Below are 22,899 nucleotides of genomic sequence, written 5' to 3'. Positions count from 1 at the left end.
TTTCATTTCCTCAGGCGTAGGATACAGTTTTGTTAATCAAATAACAACAACAGTCTATAAGTAAGGTCACACACACACTCATTGATTTAACTATAAGGTACATTTTGATCCAGAAAACCTATAACATCTTCTAAAGTGCTCAAAACCACCTTTTAGGTCGCTGCTACTAGTGTTCCAGGACTTAATTTTGCCATTACATACAAACAGACTCACAAGGTTAAAACACTCTCAGCCATGCCGATGTGTCTGTCACAGACACATGCACACATATCGAAGTACACACTTACAAAGACACTTTCGGTCTCTCTGTCTCTCACACACACATAACTGTTCATACACTCAGTAACCACCCAGAGGGGACAGTGAAAGGAGAGTAGAGAAGAGATGCAGAGAGCAGGCAAGGTCGTAGTTCCTGTGGACTGTCTTTGAAAGGGGAGTCGTATGTTTTCCCTCCCCACCCTTTGATGTTAAAGCAGTCTCTTTACTAGTGTAAAGATGGGGTACAATAACCTAGACCCCCTCCAACCCCTCACCTAGCGCCTCTGTACACCCCCACAAAGCTCTGCAGGGGGACAGGTAACCCACAGCAACCCCAGCCAGAAACCAGAATGTGTGTGGCAGCTGTCCAGGACCTGGGCAGTACTGTGCGAGTGTGTGTGCGTGCACTTGTTTGTCTATGTACTATATGTATGCAAATGTTGAAGTCTTTAGGTGCACCAGTCACTGTAACAAACAAACAAGGAAACTTCATGCAGAGTAATGCATTGATTTAGCATTTGATATTTAAAAAGCACAAATGGTTCTGTTTAATAATTTTTCAATATTTTGTCATCAAATTATGCCATCATGAAACAAAACTTCAAATGATTTTCTAACATAGATGAATTAAGCAAAGCACTACACTTTAAATAACCAAATTAAAATATGATGCGCATAGTAAACATTTATACGGAACTCAGTCATTGACTTGTTTTAATGACCAGAACTTTAATAATAAACAAAAGCGAATAGACTTTTTTTTTTTTAATCATTTTGCTTTTTTCTTTTTTTTATCAAGCTCTTCTCTCAAACCTTTATTTGATTTATTTGATTTAATGTCAAACAGTATTTTCATAGACCAGCCTTTAAGGTGTCGTGGATAAATGCAACAAAATAAAATGTTACAACCAAGACAAAAACTGGTGTTTTATAAATATAATAATAAACATGAATTCGTTTGTGTAACTTTATTAGCAGCGTCTTCCTGAAATGCGCCAACAACATTGAGAGTAACATCCTCCTCTCTGCCCCTTAATGCACTCTGGTCGCTATGGTAATGCGTAAATATTTCTTTCAAAATAAGACGCACAACTACAACATGGGAAAAGACCCAGGGAAACCAAGTTAACGATAAAAACCCTGAAAACCATAAATTTCACACCGGAGCTTAAACTCTCACGGCCCGGTACCAAACGACTCAGGGAACGGTACCGGTCCATGGCCCGGGGGTTGGGGACCGCTGTACTATACTGCTTTGGGTGACATCCTATTCTTAATAGGATGTCCACTCAGCCTTTGGAGCTATTACAGCTTCAAACATTCTGGGAAGGCTTTCCAGAAGGTTTTGAAATGTGTTTATGGGAATTTTTGATCATTCTTTCAGAACCACATCTGTGAAGTCAGACACTGATGTTGGATGAGAAGACACAAAGTTGTCCAAAATGTCTTGGTATGCTGAAACCTTAAGATTTTATTTCACTGGATCTAAGGGACTGAGCCTAACTTGTAAAAAAAAAAACAACCCAAAATCACACAGTGGTTCTTGAGCTAGTCTGAACATCACATGAAGTTTGGAGGTCTGTAGTGATTGACTCTGCAGAAAGTTGGAGACCCCTGCGCACTATGTGTCTCACCATCCTCTGACCCACTCTCTGATTTTACGAGGCCTGCCACGTCATGGCTGAGTTGCTGTCGTTCCTAATCACTTCTACTTCTACTTCAGTTGACTTTGGATTATTTAGTAGTGAGAAAGATTCATGACTGTACTTGTTGCACAGGTGGGATCCTGTCACCACACTGGAATTCACTGAACTCCTAAGAACGACTCATTCTTTCACAAATGTTTGTAGAAGCAGTCTGCATGCCTATGTGCTTGATTTTATACACCTGTGCCCAAAGAAGTGATTTGAGCACTTGAACTTAGTATTTGAATGGGTGATTGAATACTTTTGGCAATGCAGTATATGTCTCCTCATATACCTAGTGTGAACGATCTCACCCTCAGTTGCTTTATCCTGCCCAACTGCTCAGATACATATGTGACCACAGGGCTAATTTTTGTCCAGTACAAACTCCCCTATTTGTGCTCTCATTTTCTGTATCCCCATCAGTCTCCTTGTTTCCTCTATTTCCAGAGACCCAGACATCTCCTCAAAACAGAACCTTTAGGCTAGCCAGACTGGCAATAACAGAATGAAAGCTGTCTGAAATTAGGTTTTCAGTCCAAAAGAGCTGACTTCCTCTTAAGAAAAAAAAAGCTGGTTAGGGGAGGATGAAAGAATCCTCTTATGTCAGTAAACTCGTTTCACCATCACCACTGTGCCATGCTAGCCCTGTGTTATCTACGTGTATTTTTGTTGGAACTTGTAGTTTTGGGAGTTGAGTGGCAAAATGGGATTTTTTTTTCTCCCCACACCAAGAGGACCAAGAGGGCAAAGATAAGAGAGAGTCCCCTCTCAGCATTAACTACAGAAAATAAGAGAGAGGGAAAGGCGGAGAGCATTAACTGCACAGATAGAGGAGTTAATGGCTAACACAGCAATGCTGTGAAACATACAAACTATACAGAGATCCTGCACTGTCCTGTGAGGAGCATCAACATTTATCTGTGGGCTAATCTGAGTTCATCCCTGGTTGGATTTTAGTCTCATAGATTGGGGCAGTAGTACATGTAATCAAATCTCTCCTAGGCTTTTTAATAAGTGCATATTTAACTCTCCTCAATTTTATTTTATTTACTTAACATCAGTTCACAACAACAGTCACTTCAGGGTGCTTCATATCTTATGTAAAAACCCTACAATATGACATGTAAAGCAGGATTTTGTCCAGGCTCAAAATGGAATTTTTGTGAGCACAAATGTTCACACATAAGCACATTTGGTCTGCATATATTTAAAGCAATGAGTCTGTGTTACCTTACTTAACAGAGGTCCATGCATATTCCTTTTATTCTTGGCAATTTGATTAAAAATGTATTTTATGCTTGAGTAAATTAAACCCCCACTCAAACAGAGCTGGTGGAGAAATATTTTTATTGCAGTTCTGGTAATTTTCCTTTGCGGGAGAAAACCAAAGCCTCACTGTCTAGATAAATATTAGTCCTCATTTCAGCTGAGTGCATTTATATCATTTATGTTTCCATTAGTTTATTCTTTGCTTTGCTCTCAGCCTGACTATGTGCATCTCCGTTCCTTAAGTTTAGGACAGTATGCAGCGTTACAAGAAGCATAAAGAGCATGAGAGTGAACAATCAATAGGGAGTAACTAACAGGGAAAGCTTTTCATTTGTGCCTTTCAGACATTTCAACTCCCTTGATGGCAACAACTAATAACTGCGACCCTCAGAGCAGTAGTGATAGCACTTGTGATTTTATTATTCCGCTGAGAAATGTTTTTTTTTATTTATTTCCGAAACATCACAGCAGTTTGGTTATTGTTTATACAGTCTGACTAAAAACCAGTCAACAACAGTAGTACAGGGGGACACCAAACAAAGGGCATGAGAAGACAGCCACAGCTCAACCCTTTAAGGAAGCAATGGAAACTGCCTGGAGAATAAAGTGTGTAATAAAGAAGGAAAGCAGAGGCTGTGAATCTGGAATGCTGACTGGTTTGTCTGAGCTGTCAGCCCCAAAGTGTTCGTCCTTCAGTCCTCAGTGATGTGTGAATGAATGCGCAAGCATCACCGCTTGTGACCTTGTTTCGGTGTCAGTCTGAGTTCATGCACACGTCTGTCTTTTTGGTATGTTCATATTAATTAGTTGCAGTTATTCCATCTTACCAGTACTTCAGGTGTAGCAGGAAGGTTTGCCTCCAGAAGAGTTTTGTCCTGCATGCAGGTATTTGTCATGTGTTTTTTAAATAACACCTTGCCATTACTCCTACTCCTGATAATCGACTACTAGCACTCATACCACTAATACAGACATAATAGGAAAATCTGATTACACTGTTACATTTCCTATTTTTAAATGTTAATCTGGCTGCAGTGCTGTGCCATACTCTGATTATATGTTGATCTTGATAATATTTTTGTGTGACACCACTGAAAGTTTTTTTTCTCTCTACTTTTGTCTTGGCATACTGTATTATCTGAATTAAACTTCACAAGCACATTGCAAGCCTACCAGGGCCCCACTGGGCCTGTGTGCCAGGATGCACTTATGCCACAGCCATTCGTCCATCTGTCCACAATTAAAAAGAATCACTTCTCCTCCTACAACATTTTCAGAATTTAATCAGACAAGTGCACATTGATCACCTAATGAGTCTTCACGTGTGTTCAAGGTCAAGCTTACAGGCACTTTTCTACTTTCACAAGAATTGCACCACCTCCTAGAGTATTGTACAGATTTTAGTGGAATTTGGCCACATTGATCATGTAATTAGTTTTCACTTACACTGAGTTTAAGGTCAAGATTACATTTGTTTTTTCTGAGCAATAACCTGGGGTTTGTGAGTGATCGTGAGCAGGGTAAGGTACTGCATCACTCATGTTCTGGTTAGTCAGTGCAGGTATTTGTTAATGCATCTTATTCGCTGTTCTACTAATTAATATGGGCTAAATCATTCATTGCTTCATCTAAATGCAGTGCTAGATTGCTGGTATAACGGTGCGCTTGAATTGAGAAAAAAAAAAAAACAAACCCAAAAACTCCTGTATCTCTTTTCTCCTGTATGCATATTCTACCACCCACTCCACCCACTGCTTCATGTCCTTCCCTCTTTTATTTTTCACTATCAGTAATAAAAACTTTGAAAAGGAAAAGGACACCACCTCATCTCTGGTTGTCATTAAAGTGTATGCATTTGTATTTGTAGGCCCGTGTCCCTACATGCAATGCTTCGCTTGACCCTTTGACATAAATGGCCCTGTCTATTATGTCTCCTCATTAAGATATTTATCTGTGGTCGTGTTTGGTCTGCCCCTTCTTCGTCTTCATTTGTTCTTTCTCTCACTTGTCCCTCTCCTCAGACTTGGGTTACGCACCTCCATCAGATGGCGTTCTGCCTGGCTGAGCTGCACTTGTGGTCCACTAAGGGCTCACTTCAAGTTAAAGGTACAACTTATCAACATGTTCAATCTCCCTCCCCTCTCTCCTGGATTCCCTCCTTTCCTCTTTCTCCCTCTGCCTTGTTCTGGCTCTTTCTGTCATCACTCACTTTGTTGATGCACTTTCTAAGTACTTAGATCTACTTTTGCAATCTGACTTTCACTTCACATCATTTTTCAATGAATCTGTTTGCACTTTCTCCTGATTTCAGTGTTTATTGCATCATACCTTAAATTCTTTATATTGTTTTTACCTTTTTTGAACACAAGCAGTTACAGAAACCAGGAAGACATCCATGTGTTGGCCAAGGATTCCAGATTTGTTGACAAGGAAAGATTTAATATCTTATCCACTTTCTAGCCTCCCTTCTTCCTATTTTGCTAAAATGCCTTTCCCACCACAAGGTCGCTAGTTTAAAAATACAAATAAATGAAACAAAAGCTAACTAAAAAGAGTCATCTGGCTTTGAGAAGCTTTTTCCAAACAGTGCTGTACAAGACCTGAAAACTATTGACATTGAGAAACTGCCTTGTTGGGCCAAGTGTGGTCTAAGTTTTACTTTTCTGGTAGTTTTTGTGAGGTACCCTACTCTTCACCTATCAGTCCATCTCGTTTCTCCATTTTCTTGTTTTCTCTTCCCTTCCTTTCTGTCTTGTCTTTCACAGTCTGCTGAGCTTCAGGCGAAGATAGTGTCTCTCTGAGGCTGTGTGTGTGTGTGTGTGTGTGTGTGTGTGTGTGTGTGTGTGTGTGTGTGTGTGTGTGTGTGTGTGTGTGTGTGTATCAGCCTATGTGTACACACAGAGGTACGGGAGGGTGTTTATCATAGGTGACAGTGACATATCCTTATTTGTTTGTTATTTTTTTCTCCCCGCTGTGTGTGTTTTCTGCTATCTGAGAAAACGTGGATAGATCCATCTGAGGGAAGAGACCTGGTCGCTGAGGTGTGACGCTCCCTATCACCACCTTTCTTACATCATATACGCCTACCTCAGAAACAAAAGTATAGAACTTAGAAAAGCAGTACAGTGCTGTGAAATGCTGTGTGTGTGTATGTGTTCTGCATGTGCTAATCACATTTTTAATAACCGCTGACAGCATTGCACAGCTCGACTACTTTTGCACAGGGGGACCTCAACAGAAGTCAACAGATTTTAAATAAGGATGCTGATTTGATCTAGAGACTGCCACATGAGGACATCAACACAGAATTAATTGGGGTTTGTGTCCTTATGTGGAAAAACCGAGAATTTTGCATAACAAAAAATTCCCGTATGAAGCCTTTTAATTCCTTAATTGTAGACAAAAAAGGAAGCAAGCTTACAATCTTTCTGTTACTTGTGCTTCATTGCTGCTTGGGAACCAAAAGGCCTGATTTTGATTTCCGTGTGTCCGTAATTATTTCTTGTGTTGGTGCATCAAGTGGTGCTAATCACAAAGTCGTCATGTCCTGATGTTTTTTTACGAGGTGTCAGTGGGTTGACACCTCGGGTTGAAAGAAATAGAATGAAATAGAAGACAGGACTTTTTTTTACCCTCATGTGTCCCTGGTCTTTGTTGTGGTCAGTTTTGTTTTTTTAGGGGCAGAAATATTTGTCTCTGTAGTTTTTTCACTTCTTTCTTTCCCTCACATCAATTCCAATAGTTTTAGCAGTCTCCCTCCAGGAATTTGCTGACTTTTGTAAGTCCTTATACTGATGCTATGATTATTATCCTTTATACTGAGGCAATGATTGTTGTTCTGTCACTGATAAATTAAACAGCTGTGGCAAAAAAGTGCTGAACAGGCAAACCATAACAGTTGCAGCCTGCATAGACCCGACATGTAGTTACTTTTCTCTGATTTTGTACGCTAACCATTATTTGACATTTTGCCCACTTAAGCAGGATACTATTAAATTATACGATTACAGGATATAATTAAAAGTAAGGTAAAATGTGGTGATCGACTTTGAACAACTCGAACTTTAATAATGTGTTCGTCTGGATATGCGACAGGACTTCAGGTGTCTCTTGGTAAACAAATCTTTCCTTGCATCATCTGTGTTAAATATGTGCCGTAGGTGTGCAATAATGTCTTCCGAAACCCTACGCTGTAACTTGTGCCACTGTGCACATTGCATAAATGCGTCTGCAATGACTGTGATTGGTGTATTTAGTAAGATTTTCTCCTGTGCATTTATAGCGACTACATTTTTTGCTGTACTTGGATAAAATGCAAAAGTATAAATCATGAATTTCCCGTGACGCAAATGGATCACGAAAGGTTTTTCTTTCAAAACACAGATCCACGTGATTTGAGGACATCTTAGTCATTGTTTAATCTAGATCATATTATGTCTGTCAGAAAGCAACCCTAAACTGTTACTTAAGGCTGTGGGTTTTCAGTGAGATGCATTTGCAAGACTGAATCTGTCCTAATTTTTAAAACCAAGCAATTTTTGCATATGTTTCCCATACGGTATGTGTGGTATATGTGTTTGTTTGTCTGTCTGTATGTGTTTGTGTGTCTGCCATCAGCCCTCCTGTTGTATTAGTGTGACCTGGCCTCAGGAGCAGCAGCAGAGGCAGCAAGAGTAGTGGAGCGATAAAGAAACGATGTGTTGTGCGAATCTGAAGCTGGCTGCTTATGGTTTTGGGGCCTGCAGGAATAACTCTCACAGAAAAAGTCTCAGCTCAGCAGTTTGTGTGCGTATGTGTGTATATTTATCTGTGCACATATATGTGGGTGTGTGTGTGTTTTTGTGCTTGTTGCATGCCCTGTGTATGTCGGTCATACGTTTCTGTAGCTGTCCACAGACTCTTTATCTGCTTTTTTTAAATGTATATGTTGCATGTGTGTAAATCAGTGTTTGTCCCTTAGGTGGGATGGGTGAAGGCACACTCCTGTCTTTACTAATACCCCTCAGCCCCCCTTCTATATTGGCTCGGACCCCCCCCAGCCCACCCTACCACCTCCTCCTTCTCCCTCACAGGGTCTTATCTAAACTGTGGTGCTGGCAGACGGGACAGGCCACTGGCTGATAGCGATTGTTTATCCCACGGTGCGAAATTGCTGATCTGTCTTCTGCTTTTCCCTGACAGCTAGATGTTCATCTCTCTCTCTCTCTTTCTCCCTCTCTTGCCCCACAGATACAGATATTGGCACCTATCAGTACTACGATAAAGGAGAGCCAGGTAAATAGTGTTTATATTGGATGTCTGTTTGTGTTTAAGATAAGTTGCATTTGCCTTGTTTTTGGGACGTATGCGATTTCCTTATATATAAAGAAGGGCTTTTTGCTGCCTCCTGACACACAGATTATTGGCCCTGCGTATTTTGGTGTCCTACACACATTGACTTGTCCACATAGAGGCTATTAGTATGTAGGATTTACACCCTAAAACCTTATATACACATGCACATACTGCTCACACACGAAAATTATATTAGGCCTCCTTGGTTCTATCTCTTACACTGCCTGTGTTCCTGTTGACCCGGGGTCCTGCCACATAGCGATAGGAAAACTAAGCTGTTGACTTTCTCCTGGATCACATAGCAAGAGGCCCCATGCAGTCCAGCTTCATATTGCCTCAGGCCAGGAGGCTTCCCTTACCATCAGGAAGTGCTCAAATCGCTCTCCCACCGTCTTTGCTGCCTGGGGACGTTCTCCCTTATCCTTCAGGTTTCTCCCCCTTTTTTCCCACATGAGTGGAAACTCTCTTTTGAGAGGATGGGCTACTATATTATCACTAACAAGCTTGTTTAGCAAACTGCATCCATAAACTACTGGGGAACAGTTAATAGATAGCTGAATAGTGCCAAGTAAAATACATTTAATACAAATAAAACACTAGAATTATACTGAATCTTCTTGGAGAGTCTTTTAAAACATTTAACCAAACAACAAATGCTGTTATTTCAAAAGGCACCACTGACACTGTTCCACGTCCAAGTGAAGCCAACAAAAGATTGCTGGTTCAATTCCAGTCAGAGACCTAAATCCCTTTAGGGGTTGTGTCAGGAGGGGCATGCGGTGTAAACCTCTGCCACATCAAACATGTGAAGCTACAATTTGTGATAAATGAGCTGCCCACGTAGCACTATAAAGTACTGCAGTTACACATGTTTCAATATGTAAAGTACAGTGACACACTTATATGGCTGAACTTTTAACATCACTCAGGCACAACAATAAAACCACTATCAAAGTGAAAATTCACTATGCTGCTGGGAAATCCTAGGGTTTTTTAGCACCTCGTCATGGGACATGAAGCATTCCCAGCTGGTCCCTGTGCCCCCGTTTATTATAAAAGAAAATGATCAGGAGCAATCTGACAGACAGGTAGACTTGCCTTCCAAACTCCCCAGATTTCTATCCAGTTGGGCATCTACAAGATATGCCAGAACAACCCTGATCTATAGAAGCTCCACGCTGTAACCCACAAGACCCAACAGATCCGCTGCCAGTGTCCCAGTGCCAGACACCACAAGACACCCCCACAGATCCTGGTCCATCCCCTAACAAGTCAAAGCTGTTTTGGTGCCACGAGGAGGACTCACACGATACTACGTAGATTATTTTAATGTTTTAGCTGATAAGTTTTTTCTTTTTTGTTTTGTTGTTTTAGCCCAAGAGTCTATCTTACCCTGAGATTTGTCAGCTTATATAAAAGAATTGACATGTTTTTAATTCTGTAGGTTTTGCTTCATTTTCAGTGGAAAATATCAGGACTTGTCTTATCTGAAGACATTTCAATATTTTCATCTGCTGCAATTGGTGAGATGTTTTTGGCAAAACTACTGTACTTTTTTTTTTTTAAAACGACTGCTCACATTTTTATGTTTGACTGCTTGGAAGTAATGCAAAGATCTGATCGAACTTGAAATTAATATTACTAATTATATAATGAATATTACTTTATAACCACAATAATTTAGACACTTGGGTTTTTATGCATCTAACAAAGGTTAATTGATATTAGCCTTAGCATTCATGTGGCTTTTTAAGTTTTAAGTTTGATTTGTTTGGGTGAACCAAAATCTAAAATCTGGGACCATCCTCTTTCACCTTACACACAGTGGTTTGGTTTGGTACATATTTTAAATGGAACGGGTTTAACTAATCGTATCTTCCGGTGTAGTGTAGATATAGACCTAAATATCTTTGTTTCATCAGTTCTGTAACATTCCTGTAATCTGTCGCAGTCTCACACTATATGTTTCAGCGCCTTTGTCATGGATTTCCTTTGCTTTGTCATAGTTTTCTGTTTTGTTCTTATTTTGTGTACAGTAAGTCTCCCTGTCTCGTCTCTCCTCTCCGTCTTCCTTTCGCTCTCATCAGGAGGTTTTCTCCCTTCTCTCTCATCTGAGAAGCTGCCTTCTCTTTCATTCCAATCTTCAGTGGAGAGACGATGCTCTTGCTCCAAATCCTTTCATTTGGAGGATTACTAAAGTGTGGCTTGATATCAGAGTGGAGGGAGGAGTGGGGAAGCCGTGGGAGGAGGAGGGAGGGGAGAATCACAATCCAAAAGTATCACAACATTTTCACACAGCGGTGTAACGATAGCTTGGGTCATGATTCGATTTCATATACAATAGATTACATTGGATTACAATAGAATTTGAATGTTTTCTTTTCTCTGTGGCATTCAGCTTATATAAATAAGAGAAACTTTGTATGCAAAACTTTAAAAAACTGCATAACAATGATCTCCATAATGAGGTGGCATGTTTTGAAATGTAAAGATCCCTACAGGCCTGTAGTATTACAAAGCCTCTATAAAAATGGGTTTTGATTTTTGATGTTTCTCTTCAACACTGAATGTTCATATTAGACCAAATAAGCAACGTTCAAGTTGAAAACAACTTAAAGCATTTTTTGGTATGCAGAAATTGCTTTATTAGAATTATGTGGGTATGGTTAGATTAATTTTGATTGGTGGTGACCAAAAAAGTCCTCAGATTTTCAGTAACAGTATGCAATATCACCTTTTGTACCATGTGTTTATGCAGGACCTCGTCACTTATAGGTACAAAGCTGAGAAAAGCAACATTTTCTACTTTGCATGTGTGTAAAGTTTTTTGGGGTTTTTTTTTTAAGTTTTTTTAGTTTTTTGGTCATTTAAGCAAAATTCACATGTTTTGTTTTGGGTTTTTTTTTTTTTTAAACACATTGTAAAAAAATTAATCTTTGTATATCGGTAAGACTTCAATGATTGGTTGGTCACTCTAGCCACGAGCATCATTAAAATCAGATTTTGTGTCTAGTTGTTTGTGTTTACCTTTGTTGCTTCCACCTGTCCCCACTAGAGGGAGACCCAAGCTCACTGGAGCAGCTCTGGGGGTCCCCAGCAGCCAGCCCCCCCTCTCCACGCTCCACAGCCCCAGAGCAGGTGCCCATGTCTGGGCCTGTCTGGCCCTTCACCCCCTTATCTGATTAATACTACTAATCCTGGAGGTGTTCCTGCCTGCCAGAGAGGCGGGCCACCAGACTGGCCACTGTCTTGCTCAGGGCAGCCAGGCCGTAAGGCATGGTTGTGGGTTGTACTTTGCCAACATGACCCCTTGGAGCTAAGGGGATGTTTGAGCTCCAGCTTAGTTTTCTTTTTCTGTCTACATCATATAATAAAACTAGATAGCATATTTAAATAATCCCAAATATTGTCCTTTTTTGTATTTTCTATATATTCCAATAATTCTAATAAATCCCTTAATATGGCTTCTTTATTGTTCCCAGCCATTTCCCTGGATCATCACTACTACAATGACAAACTCCAGTTCTGTGAAGGTAAGTTTTCCAGCAGTATCCAAAGAGTGATTGTCACAATTGTGTCTTTCTTTGAGCTCTGGTCATCTCGCCATTGGATGACCATCCTTCAGAAATCACTGCAATACTCAGTCAGCTGTCCTGTTTTCCTCTTTTCGCTCTCTCCCACCCTCTCTTCCCTCACACTCGCGCTGCTTTTCACCCAGTGGTGGAATACAAACACCCTTATCAGGAGACGAACACTCATCCCCCTGCCCTCTTCTCCCTCCCCTCGCTCTCCTGCCCCCTCCTGCACTCACCCTCCACATTCTCATTTGCATGTATCTGTTTACCTCTTCTTCCCACTTATTCTTAATAGAGAAACCCCACTCCTTAATGGTTCGTTTCTATAAAGATGAAAAGAGAGGCTGTAAAATACACAGATAGGCAAGTGATTGCACCACATTGGAAACACCACTCCTTCATTTCCTTTTTTTCCCCCCACTGAACTTCATGTATATGTGTGGGCAGAAGCACAAATTCAATTAACTGTTTTTTTTTTTCATTCTATATGCTTCTTTCCCTCTGTTTAACCACTAGAGATGGAGGGGGGAGAAATGGAGGGCTGGAAAATTAAAATAAGGGGGGCCTTGGTGTGGTACTGGTTGAGATATGTTCTGCTAAATGTGAGCTTGCATTTAGGAGATAACTTGTATAAGAGCACCAGAAGTCCTTGATTCTCCTCAAGTATCGGTTTGTGTGCTTTAAAGAGACATTTTGCTTTCAGTAGAATATTTTTGCTTTATAAAGTAAAGTGTAAACAACTCACATACCTGCTGGTACTCCGTTGGTTGTACCATTAATTCATAGATAAGGAGATATGTCTTTTAAATGTCTCACATTTTTGTTAATAGCTCCAATCAGGGTGCCTGTCAATAACAGTCAATTAAACTTGAACTTTATTAAGTACTGTGTGGTGCATGTGTTAGTGTTATTTCGATAATATGATAAAGATGAAAATGATGTATATAATGCTTAAAAAATTGGAAAATATGCAGGTGAGGTGAAGGCAGTGGCGCAAATCACAAGATACATCTATTCATTCATTTTCTTCCACTTATCCAATTCAGTAGTAGCAGTTTTAGTGTTGGGGGCACATATGACTCATGAGATAGAACTGCTCATCTACAGGTTGGTGGTTTCATCGCAGACTCCATATGTTGGAAGCGAATCACAAATTGACCCCAGTGCATCCGTCAGAGTGTGAGTGTGTGTGAGTAATGGTTAGAAAGCCTTAATTAAAGGTATAGATTAAAAACACTGAACAGTCCTTTTTCCATTTACTTGTTTAGGTTTAGGGAAAAGTTGAAATACTTCTGCTTCTAGTACATGCTTTGACACTCTGGAAGTTACTAATCATTTAAGAAACTTTTTATTTGCAATCATTAAAAAAATGCATAATGTAGTTCTACTAAAAGCTAATTTCTTTATATATCACAATAAACATATATTATAACCTAATCAATTATATCACTGTTAAAAGTACAATGAAGAAATTACCAAAGTTTATTATCAATTTACATTCTTTAATGTATTTTAGGTATTATACAGTGTTACATTTAAAATAAGATGTCATTAGTGCCCTATTTGTATAAAATATGCAAAGTAAATCCAAAAACGCCTAATTAACCAGTTTTATCATTGGCTATCAAGCCAATCTTTTTCAGAGGCTCTTTAAAACCTCTGACTGTTCTTTTCAGTACTGTCATTTCCACCTATGCACTATTGGCTACTTCCTCTTCTGCTCCAATTTCTTAAGTTTACTGGAAGAGAATGGATCAACTCAAAAAGAGAAACTCTTTCAATTAGTGTTTAGAATATATTTAGAATAGAAGTAAGCGTAAGGCTACATTTTTTTGGCCTGTACAATGACGCTGCAGGCAATAATAACATGTAAATCTCCACATAGAAAGGCCTCAACTGACTCAGACCAGGACCCTTCTGGCTGAGTGCTAACCATCAAACATCTGCACCACGGTAAATGCTGTAGAACTACTCAAATGTGTCCACATGTTGTACTTTTCTCCCACTAGATTACTTAGCAGAGCAAATAACTCTGTCTTTAGTTCTTTCAGTGCAGTAGATTACAAACTTCCTGAGGTAAGGTCAGCTTTATTGCCAAAGCTTTCAGTAAGGAGTTCCCCATTGCCTCTTCAAACCATATTTGTGGTTGAATCACGTGGAGGTTCATTTCGCTGTCTGCACTCTTAGCAAAGACAATTATGCTACAATCCTGGAAATCTGATGTTTGAAAAGTGGTAAAGGAATTAGAAAATGGATCACACCTAGAGAAAATTGTATACAAACAAAAAAGGGACCAATTAGAAGGAAATAGACTAAACTGACTGTTCAAATGATTGGTTATTGGTGCAACAGATAAACTAATAAGTCATTACTGATTAAACGACTGGCTATGTGATCATTCCCCGTGTTCCCATGTATGTGTTTGGTGTTTTTTAAAAACTTCTCTTTTTTGTACATCTGTAATGTGCAAACATTAATACACGTGTTTAAAAAAAATCTTAATAGTTATTGGATTTTTCTTTCTGTTTTTGAACTCAGACATTAATTGTTTGTCTTGGAGCAGTGCAGCAACTCTCTCTGCATGCATTCACAAACACAATCACTGGCATGTGGACCGCCTGCCTCATCTACCTACATCTCCTCATTCCACCTGGCCTTCATTCCTCATATCGTCTCTTCTCACACTCAGATCTCTATTAACTTTTATCATTTCCGGGTTTTGGGCGCCACATTCTTCTCAATTCCCATGAGTGGCTTTTTAAAAAATGTCCGTGTCTGTGTTAAAAAGTTAAGTCACATGATCTCCCGGCTTTTCTTGTGTTTTTCCTCTGTAGCTCGAGGCTATTCGTGGACTCCCAGGAACCGCCGACCAGAAAAGCTACGCGATTCGCTGAAGGAGTTGGAGGTACCCGCCTCCTCTTTTCAGTAGCCCCCACCACCAACTTCACCACCACCATCCCTCCTGGATGCCCCCCATCTTCTTCCTCCCTCTGGGGATTTTTGGAGTTTTCCCTTTCCGAAACGGCCGATTGATTAACAAATAGGGGCATTCTCTCTTTTCTCCCTCTCCCTTCACTCTCCCTGTCGTTCCCGTTTGTTCTCCTCTCTCCCTCTTCTCTCTCATCACCTCTCTTTCGGCCGAGCTCTGTCATCGAGGGGGATATTTGAGGGGATCAGGGGCCTGCCTGCAGCCCCCTCATCCCTCCTCTTCCTCCTTCTTCCCCTCGCTCTCCTACCCCCCTCCCTTCTTCCCCTCTGTACTTGTAGCAGTACAGACCTAGCTTTGTTTGGAACCTGTCTGTGGCTGTCACACACACAGATGCACACACACACACTTTCCCCACCCATCCACCTCCCTCCTCTCACCCGTAACCATTGTCTGAAACTAGAAACACCCCAGCTCACCTCCACACCCCACCCTCCGCCTCCTTTTCCATCCCTCTCTCCTCCCATCCAATCACCCCAGCTGGGTTTGGAATGTGGCAGGAATGACTGACCTTACACACACACACACACACACACACACACACACACACACACACACACACACACAGAGTTGTTACCTGCACCCCTTTCTCAACCCTCTTCCACCTCTTCATGAGCAGGAACTGCTGCAGTGACCTCCTGTGGTGGCAGTTGCCTGGTACTGTGTGCTACCAAGACAATTTATGCATTAGAAAGTTAGCGAATTGTGACTCCAGAAACTTACACAGACATATTTTTTGCTGTTTAATTTCCCACTCTGTCTAAAGCACCTGTCTGGTCTCAGCTCACTTTTGTTGCGTTACTTGGTTCAACTCTGTCTCTTTGTCTTTCTCTCCGTTTGTCCATCGTGCTCATTCAGGAACTGTTGCAGACCAACACCTGCATTCACACCAGATGGAGAAACAAGCACTGCTGCCAGGTATACACCCTCCTAAGCCCAAGACCTACTGTGTGGAAGTAGAGACACACACACATACACTCAGATATGTCTTTGTGGGTGAAGTTTCAAGAGTTTCTCTTTATTATACTACCGCTTACTAGTTCATCTCAAACAATATCAGTATAATTACAACATGGCATTTTTAAAAATCCCTAAGGCTGATTTGCATGTTGCTAATCCTGGTAAAAGCAAGTTTCTAGTTTTTTTAAATGTTAGTAATATGTGAATTTGTTTATTGTGTCATCCCCGAGCACGATCATTTCTTTAACCCCAAGTGATAACAGAGTAGTGAATCTGAGAGTTAAGCTAATTTCTTTAGAAATTAAACTTGTATTAAAATATCAGTTTTATTTTGCTAAGATTAACACAGAAAAATCCCCAAATTTCTTTAGCATCTAACCTACTAGTCCCTCTTTAGGACTCTCGGTTTATAAAAGAAAAATGATTTCCTTCACTATTTTCTTTCTTTCTTGAAATGAGCTAGAAAGACTCACTCTAGACATATTTCTAATATTAAAGATAATCTAAAGAGTAAACAAATTCAAACTATGCCACCAATCATAACAAGGATAAATAAACTGTATTTAATTCAAGTTCATTTTTCCCAGCTTCTTATGAGCATGAATGGAAGCCAGAAGCTGCTGTTTGAATTAGTAACATCATCCTTGGGTTGTAGTAGGAGCACGTAGAGCTGCACATCTCCTTTGGAGCCACGCATTTCTTGTCTTCTTTATGTCTTGATTATTGCTAAGTCAAAATCTGGTACATAGTCTCAACATTTAAGAAAATTACCTGGTTTAATTTCAGATGATAAACTTCATATGTGATGTCTTCTACATCACTAGAAGTCAATTTTCGCTGTTTTATGCAATGCATGCTTCACGTTTCCACATTAAAGTTCTTCCCAAAGTTACCTGTTGGATTTTAATTGTGATGTTACACTTCCTCCTCATAGGTGCACACCTTGTACATTATCTGTGACATTAAATGGGCTTTAAACTCAACAAAGGAGCTGCTCATTGTTGAATGGTGTAATAGAGAGACTAGACTAAATCTCTTTTAGCTGTAGTCATTCTGAGGTTTCTGTTTTTGTGTGTGCTGTCCTGCAGGTCATGCTCAGCAGTGGAGTGCTGGTGACCCTGACTGTACAAGGACCTCAGCTCGAACAAGTGTGTATAGACCGTACATTAGTGGGCCGACTACCAGCCAGCACGGTGACGCATGGTTAGTTGTAGAGGCACACTGACATAATGAATTCTTTACCCCCTAGCACATCATCACAGGACCCTAACTTAAAAAAAACCCCTACACTTTGAAGAAAGTGATCCTGGCCCTTACTTATTGACTTTTAGCTTTATAAGCAGACATACTCATATACTTAAGCCCCCCTATAAAATCAGGCTACTTTAATAGACAGACTTTAGGACTGCATTTTTAAAATGTGAAAATTGCAAACATTTGGACTTTTCACTGTATTTTTCCTGTCAAATGGGCCACATCAAGAGAGCCTGAACTTTTTATTTAGTCAGAAGTTGTCCGTTTTAAAAACATCATCCATCGTCTGCCATACTGCACTAAAGAAAGTAAGTAATAAATAAACTGTCACATGACAGGGTATCTTTTTACATCTAATATTCCATTAAATAACTGAAAGTTCTTTTTCTTCACCGTAGAAAATGAGTTAAGTAGCTTAATGTTTCCTTTTGTTTGTGTTTTTTGTACGATGGCACCGTTGTAAAACTAGGATGACTTAAAATAGAGTAATCTGTAACACATTTTTTTCTTGAAGTGTAAGCCCCAGACTTACTGGTGTATTGCTGAAATTACACTTCATTTTCTTAAGACTCTCAGGCTCATTAGTATTATAAATGGATGGTATATTGAACATTAAATTGCACTAAATTAAAGGGGAGCAATTTGGAGAAGTTTCTTTTTTATTATAGCTTAGAAGTGAATAATCTTACTGGTCTCATGTGGCTGTCAAACTAAAATGAGTTTGACACTTATTTGTTTTTTAAAGTCCAGTGATTGTAGCTTTATGTTTCAGGCATTTAAAGCAAGTACAGTTTGATGTATGTTATATGCTTTATTGTAAAGGTATAATAAGAAATTTCTTTGCTTGACCAAACGGTATGAAAGATGAGCAGCGTTTGTATTCACTGAAGGTCTTTAGGCTATGTGGAACATGCATTTTACATTAAATTAAAGTGTTTCAATGCTATATATTTGTGGCCCTTAATTAGTGGCCCTAAGTGCTACTGGGTTTGACAGCCCTGATCAGCTGGTCCAAGACATTCAGGGAGCCTTTAGTGTACAATTAACATCATAAGACATTTTTGACTGTCGTATTGGTTACTTTGGTGCTGCTGATGTTAATTAGTGCTGTTGCAACCGGCATGCCCATTATAGTGTAAACAAAGGGCTTTCTGGTGTATTGTTTTTATTTTTGAATTTACTGAAAGAAATTCTGTTTTTTAGGTGATTTAAATATTCCAGAGGTTCATTGAGCTTTAAGCAGATTTACGGACACAAACACAAACAACCTCTCTCTGCCCACAGCAACAAACAAACAAACAAACAAACAAATGCGAACGCATTAGCATTTAAATGTTCAGTTTTATAAAAACCACAATGACGTCTATACCTCGCACTTTCTCTTACAGCGGCGGCATAGACGCCGCAGTTACACCTGCTCACCCCACATGCATCTACCGTCTACCCTTTCCTCGCCACTCTGTCACGCAAACACTCTCTCGCGCCACACGCGCCAACTCAGACACACATAACAGGTGCCACAGGTGAGCAAGGCGACTCTGCTAGCTAATTGCGGGCAAATCCTTTTGTGCTGTGTGTGTCCAGGGGCCTTCCCTTAAGAGCATCCATCAGTGTTTTTCCCTCCATCGCGCGTTCCTCCAGGGAGTACCGCCCCCCTCGCGCTGCACTCCCTCGCTCTGCAGACCTGGCAGGAGAGAATAAAGGGCTGTGGACACCGGCCCAAATCTGCTAATTATTTCTTTCTTTCTGTATCAATTATTTGTTCATAACACCGCCCTCCCCACTTCCGCCCGGGGTCTCTAGACACTTGATAAAGCCCCCATAGTACACATACACACACAAATTGGCATACAGACATACACACACTTGTCCCCATATGCATACATTTGCGATTACAGATTTTTCATTTCTTATTTTTTTACCCTCTTATAGACAAACAAACACTTTCTGTATGTCCACTCACATTTACACACACAGACACACACACAGGTACACACACACTAACTCATCTCCCGCTGCGCTCCATTCAAAGCCTCAGAGGCACTAATTATTAGAGTAATGGTTGTGAGAGGGTGGGTTCCGGGGATTGTGTGTGTGTGTGTGTGTGTGTGTGTGTGTGTGTGTGTGTGTGTGTGCGTGTTTTCAGGGTGGTGCAGTCGGTTAGAGGTTCTCACATCTGCCACTTGTTAAATTAGCCTGAGACAATTAGAGTAGAGAGCCTTAGTGGATCACACCATCTAATGCTTACAATGTACAGTTACTAAAACAGTTTACAATTACAGTTTTAACTCCTATATGCGTGTGTCTGTGTGTTTTGGTTTTTCTTGTTGTGTAAGGACATATGTGAGGTCAACGTGTGTTAGATTTTTTTTATATATATCTAAATTACTGCCATGTCAGATAAGTTGAAAACTTACTTAAATTGCTGCTCATATTGATATTTTTTTCACCATCAGTTAATGTGAATATTATTTTCTTCATCGTTTTATTTGTTTAATGCATGAAAAGTAAACCATAACTTCCCGCAGCCAGCCTTTTACAGCCCAAAGTGTATGATTTTCTGTCATGTGTTAGACAGGAAATCCTCATATTGTGAGAAACAATATTTGGCATTTTGCTTGACAATTATGAAAATACTTTTCCTTCATTTTCTTTTACCCAAGCAATTAATTGGCTAAATATTGCAGCTGTAGTCGAATCTTAAATTAAACTCTAAGCCGCTGCGTAATGCCAAAGAATTCATTTTCATTGTCTGAACGGGATTGGACAACTTTCTAAATGGAGAGAAAAAAAGCTTTTTGGTGTTTGTATGCAAACGAAAATCCCTTTGATTTGCATGGTTTCAGCTAAATGTGAGGTTTGGTACTTAAAGCAACTGCATCCAGGTCTGTTTTTATTTCACAAAGCAACAAAGCACACTCGTACTCCTTTGTTAAACTTTGCATCCTGAATGCTGGTTACGACAGTGTTCCTACCATGAGCTCTGATTGCATCATAAAGAGCTGCAGATTACAAACATTTTACACCATCAAAGTATTAGCAGCTTCCTTTGGCCGGTGGCTGGGCCAAGCTGCGCGTATGCTCTACGATTAAGCATCCTTAAGTGATTTTTTCATAGCCGGTTTCATTTACCACTGTTTAAATGTGCTTTGGTTAAGCCCATTGGCCTCTTATGTCAACATGCTGCTGAGGAGATGGCATTAAATGGATTTAGGGGACTGTGTGTGTGTGTGTGTGTGTGTGTGTGTGTGTGTGTGTGTGTGTGTGTGTGTGTGTGTGTGTGTGTGTGTGTGTGTGTGTGTGCGCGCATTTTGTCTGAGTACGTTTCGTGGGGCCATGTGTTAGCTTTGCCGTATGCTTGTGGGCGTGAATGCATTTCTACATGTGTTACTGAGTGTAGAAATGCATGCATAAACCGTGGTTGCAGGCTTGTCTGTATGAATGTATTTGTAGCTATCCGTGCATTTGTCTGCAATGGTAGATTTGAATGTGTCTAAAATGTGTGTGCGTCTGGGGTGTTCACGGGTGGGTCATGAAGGTCTGGTTCTTAATGCCAAATCAGCCACCTGGTCCCAGATTGGGCCACAGCCTGGGTTCACATCCCTTCCTTCATTTGGAAATGAATGGGATTAATCTTAATCCCGTTTATAGACACCCATCGAGATCAATACTAAACTGCATTTAACTCGATTTGTCTATAATCTATTACAAAGACGCTTACTACTGCATTAAATGTTGTTTTGTAAAGCTAAGGCATCGTTAATGGCTGGGGTTTTTTGTTGTTGTTGTTGTTGTTGTTTTGTTTTTTAATGGTTTAAGCCTTGAACCAGTTTTAGTTACGAATGCTTTATAATCCAACTTCAACATGAGGACAACCTGACTCAGTTGACCTGATTTAAAATGCTAGTTTTTCTGCATTTCTCTTCGCACGTGAATATTTGCATATTAATTTGAAATTTTCACACAACAGGATAATTTGACGTGTAATCGTACCAATACCCTACGTTTATAAATACACACATACCATGATTAATTGCTGGTTAGATTTCTGAATCTCGGGGTGCAGCCCTACTCGTTCAACTCAAAGCAGCAGATATCCTGCATGTGTAACAACACCCCCACCCTTTCCATTTAATTGGTTTCATAAACAGATTAATTTGAAGGAGAGGGAGGCTTAATTGCTAATCAGCGTTTCCATGCAGCTCCTGAAGAGTTGAACAGGATCAAGTGTGTTCTTCTACCACAAAAAGGCCTTAGAGCTTCCAGTGCACTGACAGGAGGGGAAGAGATACAGAGGAGGGGGGGATGCAGGAAGGTGGAGATAGGAAACGAGTAGACTAGGTGAAAAGGAAAGAGTAGGAAGGAAGAATTATTGACGGGATGTGAGACAGATGCTCAAAACTAATGGAAACCGATGAAGGGTGATAAGCTGCATTAAAGTGTAAGGAGAGCATAATGTTTAGAAAGGATCTCCAGGACGCTGTACAGGTTGCAGAGTTAACAGTGTGGAAGCTAACAGGATAGGTCTGGATATTTTCCACATAAAAAGCCCAGTCTTTATTACTTGATGTGTCCAGCTGTCAGTGATTAATGATGAATATTAATGAAGCTATTGCAGACTTTGTAGATTTACAATCAGAAAAACTTGATGAATCATAACATGCAGATTTGCTACTAAATTATTCCACATTTTTCTCATGTGTTTACAAGTAAAAGCTGTAATTGTGCTCTAATAATATGGTTCTCCTCAATAGCACACAGTTGTGGTGGGTTTTTTTGTTCTGCTTTGAATGATGACATTTCGTGTGACGATGTCTTTGCCAGCGGTGCTGAGCGATAGGCTGATTCTGCTGTCCTTCCTGGAGCAGAGCCAAGTGGCGGCAGTCTACCTGAACAAAAAGACCCAGAACTCCCCAGAGACTGGCAGGCGAACAGACAAACTCTCACCCTCTGAAATCAAGGTACAGGTAACGCATTGATGGAGAAATGTGTGTGCTTAAGCATGTGTGTCTTTAGGTTGATGATTGCAAAAAGAGAGGGAGAAGTGTTTAAAAAATAAAATAAAACGGAGGCCAAAAAGAAAAAGTGCACTCAATGTAGCCAGCTGCTTGGGAAACACTTCCAGAGTGTTTTCTTGGATCAGTTTCACATTCGGTAGGGTACTTTTTCTTGTTGAGATTAAGTAAAACAGTTACATGTCCTTTCAGTGGACACCGGAGAGGAAATGCCATTAAAAATAACTATGAAAATGCTGCTAGGAAAGAAAAAAACACATGTTGAAGCTCAGTCAGAACCTGCTGGGTCCTTGATTTGTTATTGACCTTCTCCCTGTGACAGCTAGATAAATTACCAACTCTGGCTTGGAAAGTCCACTAAGAATAGTTTCCTCCAGTCTGTTCTCAATCTATATGGACGGTGGCATGATTTTTGTAATCTGTAGACCATCACTATGGATTTTGACAAAGATGTGAAAATTAAATCTTATTTAAATGGCTGTAAATAATAAACCATTAATCCAATATTTTTCTCATCACATTTTCTTAAATATGAGGTGTTCAACCTCATATTTAAGAAA

The 22,899-nt window shown here is 40.1% G+C and overlaps 1 protein-coding gene across 4 annotated transcripts in view; it reads left to right on the top strand.

Annotated features, from left to right (window-relative positions):
* wdpcp (WD repeat containing planar cell polarity effector) overlaps window positions 1–22,899 on the top strand; it is an 88,586-nt gene that overhangs the window by 18,271 nt on the left and 47,416 nt on the right. For 3 of the 4 annotated variants that reach the window (XM_085427314.1, XM_085427313.1, XM_085427315.1), the window contains exons 2-8: window positions 5,237–5,321; window positions 8,445–8,489; window positions 12,032–12,082; window positions 14,959–15,029; window positions 15,969–16,028; window positions 17,159–17,273; window positions 22,149–22,285. In XM_085427314.1, the coding sequence (XP_085283440.1) occupies window positions 5,261–5,321; window positions 8,445–8,489; window positions 12,032–12,082; window positions 14,959–15,029; window positions 15,969–16,028; window positions 17,159–17,273; window positions 22,149–22,285 (540 nt within the window). In that variant the 5' untranslated portion in view covers window positions 5,237–5,260. Of the gene's footprint in view, window positions 1–5,236; window positions 5,322–7,703; window positions 8,001–8,444; window positions 8,490–10,011; window positions 10,073–12,031; window positions 12,083–14,958; window positions 15,030–15,968; window positions 16,029–17,158; window positions 17,274–22,148; window positions 22,286–22,899 lie in introns of those variants that run through there. The other variant, XM_085427316.1, reaches the window with a different exon arrangement.

This window comes from Rhamphochromis longiceps, linkage group LG13, assembly GCF_057381845.1.
Source record: "Rhamphochromis longiceps isolate RC_006_pf linkage group LG13, R_longiceps_female_GT1.1, whole genome shotgun sequence".
Classification (NCBI taxonomy): Eukaryota; Metazoa; Chordata; class Actinopteri; order Cichliformes; family Cichlidae; genus Rhamphochromis; species Rhamphochromis longiceps.
This window is presented reverse-complemented; position numbering and strand designations above follow the sequence as displayed.